This window comes from Mustela erminea, chromosome 1 (genome assembly GCF_009829155.1).
Source record: "Mustela erminea isolate mMusErm1 chromosome 1, mMusErm1.Pri, whole genome shotgun sequence".
NCBI classification, from domain to species: Eukaryota; Metazoa; Chordata; class Mammalia; order Carnivora; family Mustelidae; genus Mustela; species Mustela erminea.
In genome coordinates, this window is record NC_045614.1 from 143,720,698 (window position 1) to 143,733,007 (window position 12,310).

The 12,310-nt window shown below is 42.6% G+C and overlaps 1 protein-coding gene across 4 annotated transcripts in view; it reads right to left on the bottom strand.

Annotated features, from left to right (window-relative positions):
* The window catches only part of MED12L (mediator complex subunit 12L), a 322,475-nt gene that overhangs the window by 239,336 nt on the left and 70,829 nt on the right, over window positions 1–12,310 (bottom strand). For all 4 annotated transcript variants that reach the window (XM_032345309.1, XM_032345302.1, XM_032345301.1 and 1 more), the window contains exons 7-11: window positions 11,554–11,664; window positions 10,247–10,516; window positions 6,022–6,171; window positions 5,143–5,242; window positions 4,722–4,858 (exon numbers count right to left, since the gene is read on the bottom strand). In XM_032345309.1, coding sequence (XP_032201200.1) covers window positions 4,722–4,858; window positions 5,143–5,242; window positions 6,022–6,171; window positions 10,247–10,516; window positions 11,554–11,664 — 768 coding nt within the window. The remainder of the gene's footprint in view (window positions 1–4,721; window positions 4,859–5,142; window positions 5,243–6,021; window positions 6,172–10,246; window positions 10,517–11,553; window positions 11,665–12,310) is intronic.

A 12,310-nucleotide genomic window follows, 5' to 3' on the forward strand; every position in this document is an offset into this window, starting at 1 on the left:
CATGGTGTTAAAAGACTGGTGATATGCTGGTGAGCCAAAAGAACACTGACCCTGACCTTGGGACTACAAGCTGGCAGGGGGAAAAACATGTAACAAGCCCAGCAATGACAGAAACAGATTCTCCTTTGCATGGTGCTGAGAGTTCCTCAACTACCTGGATGCCGACCTGCTCTGGCCCTGGCAGCAATCAGACAGCTGTCCTGGACTTGGGGCCTAAAACTCAGTATGAACTCATCACACATAGTCAGAGAATGCTTCATGAATAAGTAGAAAAGAATAAATATAAATATATTTATAAATATATTTAAAAGAATAAATATATATATTTTCAGGCTTGGGCGTGTGATGGTTTTGTATAACAGCAGAGAAAGAGGAAACGTACGTGCTGCAGCTGCTCTGGCCTTTTCATTACTCAGGATAAAGTCGGCTTCCTTGGGCACTAAAGAGAGAAGTGAAAAGACGGCTCTTCCTGCCGTCTTTAGACTCTCCCTTCCATCCGTGTCCCTCAGGGACCCAAAGATGCAGCTACTTCTCCCTTCACACCCAACACAAACAAGGAAAGAAGCCAAGAGGAAGGAAGCAGTCTGGGTACTCTGGAAGGCTGAGGGGCACACTACCCTCAGACTTGAGGTCAGCAATGCGGCCCCGCCTGTAGGCTGCAAGGGACAGACTCAGTCAGGACCTGGAATCAAGAGGTGCCCCCCATTCCCAACAACAGTCCCTTGTGTGGACATCAGGCTTCTCTGCCTCCATCATCCAGAGCAGAAATGATTCTGAAACACTGAGCAGGCAAATCAGTATGCCAGTGCATAAAACGGGCACCAGGAGTTGCAAAGTGACAGGCACTGGGCAAACATGGCCAACAGACACTGCCTGGCCTGCAGAATGTTTTAAGAGTGGAAAAATCTACATGTAAATCTTGACATCCAAGTTCTCTTGAAATGCTGAATGATCAGACGACAGTGGGTCTGTGTTCCCAAGTAGCATCTGAGACAGGCCTCTCTAGTTCGAAAGGGCAAGCACCCTCCCAGGTCGCCTCTCAGGGGCCCTGGACCCGCCAGCCTACCATTAACTTGTGCCACTGCCTGATGGCGGTACAATCCAAGTCTCCAAGCCCTGTCCTCAGCATTACGAGTTTTATAATGGAGAATCAAGCAGCACAGATCTAGAGTAAGTGAACATTGTGGGTTTTAAGATTTCTATTTTCACCTCTCTCACAACAGGAGCCAAACCCTAAGGCAGAAAGAGCAGCCGAGGATGAGAGCCGCAACAGAGGAGAGGGTAAAGGAATAACGCCGTCCACGCAGCACGACGGGAGTAGGCCGCAGGCCTGACACACCCCATCGTGGGGCATACTCAGTCTCAGGACCACAGTCCAAGTACAGGGCAGGATGGGGACCTCAGTGCCTTTATCCCATGCATTATGGCTTTTGGCGGGCTCAACCAAACATGGAGATTAACTACACACACAACCCTGAACTTTGGACTCCGAGTCCCATCTGGACGGCTGCTCTCCCACCTCCCTACAAGAAAGCGGAAAGGACGAGATCTCCTTTCAGCAGTTCCAGAGAAAAAGGAATAAAGAAGGGTGAAGTTCAACTTGCTCACACAGATGTGAGGAAGCAGGCTGAGCAACCCAGGGCCCAGGCCGACCGAAACAACTCCAACAAAAACAAACCTCAAGCTCACTGCAGTTGTAGAGGCTGGTCACTTGCTCTATTACCTTTCATGTTGTCTAAGTCCTAACACACACTATGAAACCAAAAAAAGACGAAGCACATTTTAAAGAAGTGCGACCTGTTTCTGAATCCTAATCACACCACTCTATGCAACTCCTAATCAGAAAAGTATAGTTTCATCATACTGGCTCTTCCAACATAATACTAATATTACGAATAATTACTGCTATTTATCATTAACATTTTTAAATACATTTATAGAGTGCTTTATAATGCTCAAAGTGCTCATGTCCCTTAGGGATAGGTAAGTTGGCATAGAGCACTTGCCCTAACAAATGAGGACACTAAGGCACAGAGCCTGCAAGTTAAGTTGCTCAAGGTCACACAGCTGATCATAGTTAATACAACTCCACAGCTCATCCATGAAGTCCAGATATATATATATAAAACGCGACTTAGTAGTCAAGAAAATAGTAGCCCCTGGTGAAGAGAAAACACAAAATGAAACACTGTCATTTGCCTGCATATACATACACACCTTGATATACACACACTCGCACAAACACCAAAGCCATATTGTAAAACGTATAATGTTTATCAAAAATTAATTTAATGTTAAATATTTTAATGTTTAAAAATTATCCTTATGTTAATTAACTGGATCTGCCTATTCTTTCTGACAGATTAAGAAAAGGTGAGCAGTCTGAATTATGGGTTTAAAATATAATTTTTGTCTTACTAATAAAAGAGCACTGTAACCACAAAGCAACCTCACATCAATTCTTTCCATAATTGAGTCCACATTTGAAATAATTACTCCTAAATGGACAACACTGACCTAGAACATCCAGGACTCTCAGTTATGAGCACATGTCGCCCTCTAGTGGCAACCCCTTGCCCATATCCTGGGGGAAGTCCCTCATTGGTGACAACTGTGCTTTAGATATAGTGTGATTTTATTCACAAATACAAAACTTGGGGCACCTGGGTGGCTCAGTCAGTTAAGCGTCTGACTCTTAATCTCAGTTCAGGTCTTGATCTCAGGGATGTGAGTTCAAGCCTTGAGTTGGGCTCCATGCTGGGCATGGAGCCTACTTAAAAATATATATGTATTTATAATTTATGTAATTATATGTATATTTACATAATTATATATTTTATACACATGTATATATAACTTCATTTCTGCCCTTGATAAGACACTCATAATTTTCTCTTAAGAGTGCTAGTGAATAACTTAAGTCTCTGTGGATAAATGGGCAATTCGTTCACTCTAAGTTCTGTATAGTCAGGCTAACCACAAAACTCAAGTGGTTTTGGTGCACCTGCTGAAAGGCTCACAAGAGAAGAACACAGTCTTTACTCAACACTTGGAGCAAGAAACTTAGCAGTCCAAAAGGATATCTTGAATTTGAGGTTATCCCTACTTTCCTTCCAAATATCTCACGTCTATATATTAAAAACCTTAGAAGTCTAGCAATCTTTCACCTAAGAAAGTCTTTATTATATTACAACTGGACACCCCAAAAGAACACAGTAACACTCTAACTTGTGTTAATCAGCAGAGAAATGTGCAGACTTATAATCAGTGTACTTTACTGAAGTTGACAAAGCATTGCTGAGACCTCACAATGAATGAGAAAATACGCTCAGTCTGTACCTCACTCAACAGTCTGGTATTCTAGTTGGCACCAGTGAACTTGAAACTTATCTTTGAGAAGCAGGGTGACAATACAAACTATTCCAGAAAGAGGAATAACCTAGAACAGGTTCACATCAGGGTGGGATAAGGAAAAGCTTCAGGTTATTGCTTATGTTGTTTAATCTCTCCTTTCCCCGTATGCATTCCCAAAGGCTAATACAAAAATCAAAGATAATAGTAATCAGTCAACTGAGGTGTTCCTTGAAGGCAAGTACCATGTCTTAAAACTTACCTCTTCATTCCTGGTGCCTATTAGAACCTGTATATACCATGAGTGCTTTCCATTGCAAAAAGAACACAGCCTTGTTCATTGTCCCAAAATAAGGTTGAGGGAAAAAAAAAAAAGAAAAACCTTTGTTTCTAGAGTTCAATAATGAAACAATCTAATCCAAGAAAGCATAAGATCATAAATGTCTGTGATAATCAGTTAATTTTATGTGTGAATCTGGTTAGGCCATGGTACCCAGGATTTTTAGCCAAATTCCAGTCTAGATGCTGCTGTGAAGATATTTTTTTAAATGTGGATAACATTTAAATCAGTAAAGTTTGAGTAAAGCAGATTATTCTCCTTAACATGGGTGGGCCTCATCCAATTAGTGGAAGGCTTTGGAGAAAAGCTAGGTCCCCGAGTAAGAAGGAATTCTGCTTCCAGATGAATTTCAGACTTAAGACTGCAACATCAAGAGTCCCAAGGTTTCTGGTCTGCCCTGCACATTTAAGATTTGCCTGCCCCCAATCATATCAGCCAATTCCCTGAAATAAACACTTCTTTCTCACTTATGTGTGTATATGTATATACATATATGTGTTCATATATAAATATGTGTACATACATATGTGTATACGTACGTGTGTGTGTGTGTGTGTACGTACACACATATATGTATACATATATACATCCCCTTCCCAGACTGGTTCTGTTTCTCTGGAGAATCCTAATTCATGGCATACAGATTCTCCAAAGACCATGCCCACAATATTCATTCACTGCTCTAAATATTAAAATTTATTCCGCCTAAGTTAAAGCCAAACCATTATATAAGGTCCAATCACTAGATGAAGGATATTTTGCCAGAACTAAAATGATGAGGGTGAGGGGTGATGATAAAAGGTCCAAGAAAAATTTTTCCAATAAATAAACCTAGGTTGATCAGCCCAATGGACATTTCATTTTAATAATCTGGGGGCATTTTAGTCCAACAATAAAATTATTTCAGGGTGTAGACACCTTCATAAGCTATTACACTTTATAGGAAAGGCTCTGCCAAAATTTACTGAATAAAAAAAAAGAGAAAATATGATGAGAAAATTTAAATAAAGAGAAGAAAAATATTAACTACCTCTTGGTTATCTTTGTTTTGGTTTGCCCAGAAAATCTTATGATAAAGCGTCTCCATGGAATTGCTGGAATCAGTCCGATCAAAACAATGTCGATCCAACACTTCCAACGTGTGCAAAACCCGACTAATGGTAACCCCTAGACGCGGAAATTAAGGAAGCCGTTAAAGAGGTCAAACAAAGCCACAACAGCATAGTACAAAATCATCATTACGTAGGGCAAAAGGGATTTTAAGAAAGTGTCATTATCAGCGGCATGTAAGAGCTGACAATGAAACCAAACCTGACGTTCGAGACAGCCAGGAACTAAAGGGCATCTGTGTGAGCGACCTTACTAACAACGGGGACGGATTTTTAAGAATCAGAAACACGGCATAAAGTCCAACACTCAAAGGCACTCCTTCCCTCCCTCGTGTTCTGTACCTGCTGTTGACTCTTGGCACTTGTCAAAAGACCACCGAACTTCCACCGCACGGCCTCTTTGTTTGATCTGCTGTTCCACCTCGTAAATCCTTGCCCGAACCTGAAAGATAATCGCTTCTAATTAACTTGCTCTAGGAAAGCCACAGCGGCTGTCTAAATCATGTCAGGTCTTCCACATGAGCACAGCATCTTACAGTCCTGACTACATCACAGCAAATTTAGCCTGTTGCCCAAAGTTTACCAGTGGTGGTTCAATGGTTCAGTGCCAGTGTTCAATAACAAATGCTCACCACTCCCCCCCCAAAAAAAGAAAGAAAAAGAAAAAAGAAATGCTTGCTTTATAAGTGAAAATTTTTAGAATATCATATGGAAAGGTGAAAGCTCTAAAGTAGCATTTTTGAGCCATTGTTCTGTGTATGAAAACGAGGAGGAATGTTTTATTAATTTAAGAAAAATGCTTGGCAAAAAACAGGGATCTTAGTCTCAACATTAGATCCTGTGGTTTAAGTTTCTTACGTTTCTGAACCAAAAAACCCAGCACAGCACTAATCAAACTAACCCATCAAAACATAGTTACTAAATATCACAGATGACCAACTAGGAGCGCCGTGGTCATGTACTCGAACCACCGTTAACCACGGTGTGGGCGGCAGAACTCTGTGAGAATTTCCCAGCAAGAGGGAAAGAGGAGAGGGAGCAAGGTGATGAACTTCTGTGGTTCAGACAGGCTAAATACTTCCCCCATATCCCCCAGAGAGAAGGGGAGCAGGGCTGGGAACAGCACCCAAGCACCTGAGATTCTAACACCTCAGCCTGCTATGCCATGACGCCTCTTAAGAATGAAAAGCCCTGTCAAACCACCGTTAACAGGAAGTCTACCTGCTGATTGAAAGCCGTGTTCCCACCAGGCATGGGGAGGCTGGAAGGGGCCACCTGCAGCAGATCCAGGGGCGAGCCTGGGTTCGCGCTCTTATTGTCGTTTGTGGAATAATTCCACACCAAGGCACTTGGGCAACAGAGAGTGACAGTCTAGAAATGAAGCAGGAAAACCCAGATATTTAACAGAATGACAAAAGTGCAACAGCTTAAAAGTAAAAATGATGCCCTGTCATAACGATATTATAGTTTCCTACCACTGAATTTAAAACATGGACCACTTACCCTATTCCCAAATTTTCAAGTCCTAAGATAAAACTATAATTATTCATTTTGAGGGATGCCTGGGTAGCTCAGTACGTGTCTGACTTCAGCTCAGGTCATGATCAGTTAATCCTCAGATGGAGCCCAATGTTGGACTCTACACTCCACGGGGATTCGGTTTCTCCCTTTCCCTCTCCCCCTGCTTGTGTGCTCTCGCTCACTCTCTGTGTCAAATAAATAAAATCTTTACAAACAAACAAACAAAGAATTACTTTTCTTTTTTTAAGATTTTATTTTTTATTTATTTGACAGAGAGAAAGAAAGAGAGAGAGCATGCACACAACCAGGGGGAGAAGCAGAAGGACAGGGAGAAGCAGGCTCCTCACTGAGTAGGGAGCCTGACATGGGGCTCAATCCTAAGACCCCGGGATCATGACCTGAGCCAAAGGCAGATGCTTAACCAACTGAGACACACAAGCACCCCCCAAAAAAAGAATTATTAATTTGAAATGCAGGAGTATAGCTACTGACTGAGAAATCAAGGAATATCATAATTCATAAACTAACATTCCAGCACCAAAAACCTAGGAAAGTTAATAAAAACACAGTAATCACCACTGAAAATTTGTCACTTAAAACAGTTCACTCAATTAGAAAAATGAGATGGAATTAAAATATGTCATTTCTAAGGTTATAAAACCTAAAAAGGAATTTTCTTTTAAATCTATGCAATAATCTCTAAGGTAATGCAGTATATAGCTTCATAGATGCTGGACATGCAGGAACCATGGATGGGAAATTTTCTATAAAAAGCCATTTTTTCTATAAAAAAAAACGGTAAATGCTTTAAGCTTTGTGGGTCACCTCTAATTTCTGTCACATATTCTTTCTGTTTGTTTTATAAACTCACTGAAAATATAAAATATATTCTTAGCTCCTGGGCTGGACTTGGCCTCCAGGTTGTGGTTTGTCTACCCCACCTCAGACCCCTGAAGACATTTTTCATTCCACCAGCTTGCATGAAGCACTTTCTATGACCACCTGACCCGGAGGTCACAAGAAGCCCCTAAGGGAGGCAGTGCCATCCTCCAACTGCACCAGAGGAACATGAGCCCTGGAGGAGACGTGGTAACCAGCCAGACTGACTTCAGCCCAGGTGCCTGGAACCACTATGCTGAGCCTGCTGCCTCCTACACGGAGACTAGAGATTACGGCTCCGCTGTACTTAAGCACTTACTCCGCATGGTACGGCGCCCTGGAAGCCTTCAGCCATTGCAACGTGAACCCTCTGAGGTAATAAAGTAGGACTTGTCGCCATCCCCCTCATCCCCCTCAGGAAACAAAGGCTCAAGGTTCAAGTTAGTCAGTGGCAGAGCAGAGGCTAAACTCATGTATGCAATGATGCTAAAAAAAAAAAAAATAGGTCTTAGCTGCCACACTGTGGCACCACTCAACAACAGACTCTGGACTTATCAGAGAGGGAATGCAGTATTTCTTTTCTAAAATGCAAAATTAAATATTAAGAAAACTAGATTCCGAGGTCTAGGGAGTGTCTTGGTGGGAAGCAGATGGCAGACATGAAGAACATCACGTCCCTGAGCCCCACCAATGCACCTGCCCCCACGGGCCCACATCCCCATCTCCCTCCTCCTGCATGGGGGGGGTGGGGTGGGCGGGTGAGGAGCGTCTCCCATTTCCTGTCCATGATGGCACCCTTGCCAGTGTTCTGAATTCCAAAGCCTCCAATATCCAAAGCACTGGTCTCTCAAACACCATGCTGCTTCTATTCTCACTCTCTCTACAAGTTTACCTTTGTCTCAGAAAACAAACAAAATCTTTTAAAACTCTCCACTCGCCTAGCAGCACTCTCTCTCTCTTCCCTCACAGACATGTTTCTCAAAGAAGAGATAGCATTATTTCTCTCCATTCTTCATCACTCCTCAAACCACCTTAATATGGCTTCTCACTGTGATCATCAGTGACCATAGTCTTCCCAAAGACAATCCAGCCATCTCTTACCAGACTTCCCCCCACCACTGGGCACTGCCCACTACTAATTCCTTTTGGAAACTTTCTGCAGTACCTAGAGAAGCAGCTTAGCACAGTGGTGTAGACTCTGGATCCAGACGGCAAGGCGTGAATTCCAGCTTTACCGCTTGCTTGCTGTGTGACCTGTACCATTTCATCACTAACACTGCAGCAGTAACACTGGTTCCAATCCCATAAGATGGTTCTGAGAACTGAATGACTTACTATAGGTTATAATTTACAACAGTGCTTACAACACAATACATGCTCTTACTAGGATTTTAACAGAATCATTAACAATCTTGGGGATGCCTGGGCGGCTCAGTCAGTTAAGTGGCTGCCTTTGGCTCAGGTCATGATTCCAGAGTCTTGGGATTAAGCCCCATGTTGAGCCTTCTGCTCAGTGCGGAGTCTGCTTCTCCCTCTCATCTGCCCCTCTCCCATGTTCATACTCACTTGCTCTCTCAAATAAAAAAAGAACCCTAATAGTCCTATTTTATTCTCACTGTCCTTGACTGTGACAGTACTCTCCGCTGTGTGTTCTCTCCAGTCCAGCCAGACTTTCATGGTTGCCCCCATGGTCTTCCCGTCTGCCACCTCTCAACTACGCAGGCCCCCCGAGATCCACAGCTCGCCTCTCACTGCTACCTCTTTGGGAAATCTCACCCCCTCTGGGGATTTGGGTGAGCCTAGTGGTCCTCAATGACTCAAACCCACACATCTGGCTGGTGGTCTCCCCAACTTCAGAATGAGACAACCTCTTGAACAGATCCATTTAGTGATGCAAAAGAATAAAATAATCCAACACAGTCCAAAAGTGAACTTACCTACCCTCTCTCAAACTGACTGCTTGGCCTCATCTCTTTCCCCTACCTCGCCACTCCCACAAATCCTCCCTCTACTGTGGCCAGAACAATCTAACTAAACCACACAACCGATCGTGTCATTTCTCTGTCTAAAACCCTGCAACGGCATCGCAATCCTAAGACAAACAGGGAGTCTTCTATAACTGATCCTCAACAGGCTTTATGCTTTACATTCCATTAATACCAACCTTCACGCACAATAACTAATAGACCTTCTGGCCCTTTTCTCACGTTGTTCTCTCTGCCAACTGTTTTTAGCACCTTTTATTTAAAAACAACAAAACAAAAACAACCCTTATTATAAGCACTAGTCAGGACCACTTCCTTCAGAAAGCCTCTCTGAATTCTAGATTGAACTACAAGTTCCACTTCTCAACTCCCTTAGTCCCCTGTGCATCCTTCCATCAGCCTTGGCCAGAGGATATGAGAACTGTCCTCTCTACAAGCCTGTCCTCCCAACGAGACAGTCGACTCTACCAGAGTGGAGCACACGTCTTTATGGCCAGCCCTGTCCCACAGCCCCACAGGAAAGAGCAGGACACAGTAAGAGCCCAAGAAATGTGACCTGAACACTGACCTGGGAGCTTCTGCAGGACAGGGCTGGTCTCATTCCTGACAGTATCAGCCCTGTGGCCTACACGCTGCTGGATGTTCAAGGACCATACAAGCAGTGATATATGGCAGATAAACAGAGCCTGGTGAGTGACCCGGATTTTAAAGAACCAGAGAGGGATGGCAACCAGCTTCCATAGCTGCGGAAGCTATGGAACACTGCATGGAGGAACGGTCTTTCTAGAAGAGAAGTGATACAGTGGACTCATTCTCTGGGTTCCAGAAGGCTTTTATCACTGAACTGCTGCACAGTGTAATAAAGGACAACTACAGTAACTTTCTTCTACACAGAAGCAACATATCTTCCAGAGAGAAATAAAAACATGAAATGTCACTCTTGTCAGTTATTTGGGTGAGGAAGAAATCGGAGTGTGCCATGAAAGTTGAAGGTACAATTCTCAACTCGGGCGTTTTCTACGCTGAACTGTAACATAAAATAGCAACGGCCGGGGACTTACCTGCAGCATACAACTAAGTCCATAAACCAGGGGGCCATGCTGCGCACAGGACAGGAAGTCTGAGAAGGCCAGCTGCACAGGGCTCATGACAGGGCCGGGGGGGCCAGGGCTGGGGGCCCCGATGCTTGAGCTGTTTGGTCCTATCATCATGTGGGGCGAGTGGGCAGCAAGGAGGCTGGGGCTATCGCTCAGCAGCAAGGCAAGACGCCGGGCACAAAAGTAGGCAAGACGACGAGACAGGTAAGCCGACTGAACAAACTCGTCCGAATACTGAGAAGCAACAAGGACACCAGGCTTCAGTCATGTCCGATGCTATTCAGTGAAACAACTACTTTAACATAGACTTTTTTCATTAAGAAAAAAAAAAGAAGAAGAAGAAGAAAAAAACCCTTCAAAAGTACCATAGAGACCAGTGCCATCCAAAAGAAACAATGCAAGCCATGTACTTTAAGTTTCCTAATAACCATCAGAAAAAAATAACAGGCAAAATTTAAAAGAGTAATGTCTTTTCTTTCACCCATTATATCCAAAATGCTATCATTTCAGCAGATAATCAACACAAAAAAGATTTAATGATATATTATGCACTTCTCTCCTGAACTAAATCTGAAATGTGGTGTGCATTTTATACTAAGAGCACATCTCATATTGTACTTGTCACATTTCAAGGGCTCAAAAGCCCCATCTGGCTAGTGGCTACTCTCACGGACAGCACAGGCACAGACTGTCACAGGGAGGATACACAGGACACTAGCACAGTGTCGTGCCCAGGAGGGCACTAGGGAGAGGAAGAGAATCACTTTTCACTACATAGACCTGCATAGCACTTCAGCTATCAAGTCCATGTACTAGCATTCCAAGAAAACTTTTTTCCTAAATACATTTTTTTCCAAATAACCGAAATTATAACAGACCTTATAGTAATCATTAAAAAATAGGAAGTTCCCAGCCCATCAAAAGATACAGAAAACCCTCTAATCCGTAAAAAAGAATTTGTTTTCCCAAAAATCTGTGTGCATCAGGAAATGGTATTTAAAGAGCTGTCTGCTTAGCTCAGTGACAGGAGAAATCAGGGCTGGGGAGGGGTCGGGGGGAGAATACTTTAGAAGGACAGGTGCTTAAAATCTATCAACATGGCCAATATAAATGATTGCCTCTTGATCACTTCATGTGTGTAGGATCAAGACATCTTTCCCTTCCATTCCAAAAAGAATGTTTCCCTCTTCAACCTCTACGTACTTAGTCATCCTTATCAGACTCCTTTCTTGCCCATAGAATCACCAGGCTCAGGATCGCACATACTCTACCTGCAGCATTAGTGGCAGCAAGAGTTTAAGAAGATCATCATCCATTGGTCTGATCTTTTCTAAAACATCCAAGATCCATGTCAAATATTCATGTTTCTCTAGCATTCCTTCCTTCAATGAACAAAGAAAAGTTACACTGATAACGTTAAAGCAAAACCAAGTTAACATTCAAAAAGAGCACTATTACTCTCATGCTTAAGTGTAATTTTACTATTATTATTGTTGTTGTTACAGTAAAAATACAGTCTCCTGGATCACAGTCCAAATTCTAAACAAAACTAAGACCCAGTGTGATTCTGTGTGGTCAGTATGGGATGGCTTTTTTTGTTGTTGTTTGGGGGTTTTTTTGGTTGGATTGGGGGGGGCAATCTGCTTCATTCTAAACTGAAAAAAAAATTTAATTCTTATGAGAAAGGAAATTCACAAGCTTTGAGACTCCCAGGGCATGTCAAGCACCTGGCTAGATTTCAGGAGAGTACGAACTTATACTCACAGGAGAAAACTTGTCCAATGGTGTTAATTATGAAGAACAAAAGACCCCATCAGATGAAAATCCCGTCAGATCTAATGCCCTCCTAATAACCCCTGCCTCTATCCTAAAATGAATTTCAGATACTATAACCTATGTATAAAATAGGTTATATATACTAACCTATTTTATATAACCTTAAAAATCAATAGAATGTCCTAATTAATCTTTAACAAAGAATTTTAAAATTATTAAAAAAATAAAGTATACGTATTCCAACATAACTAC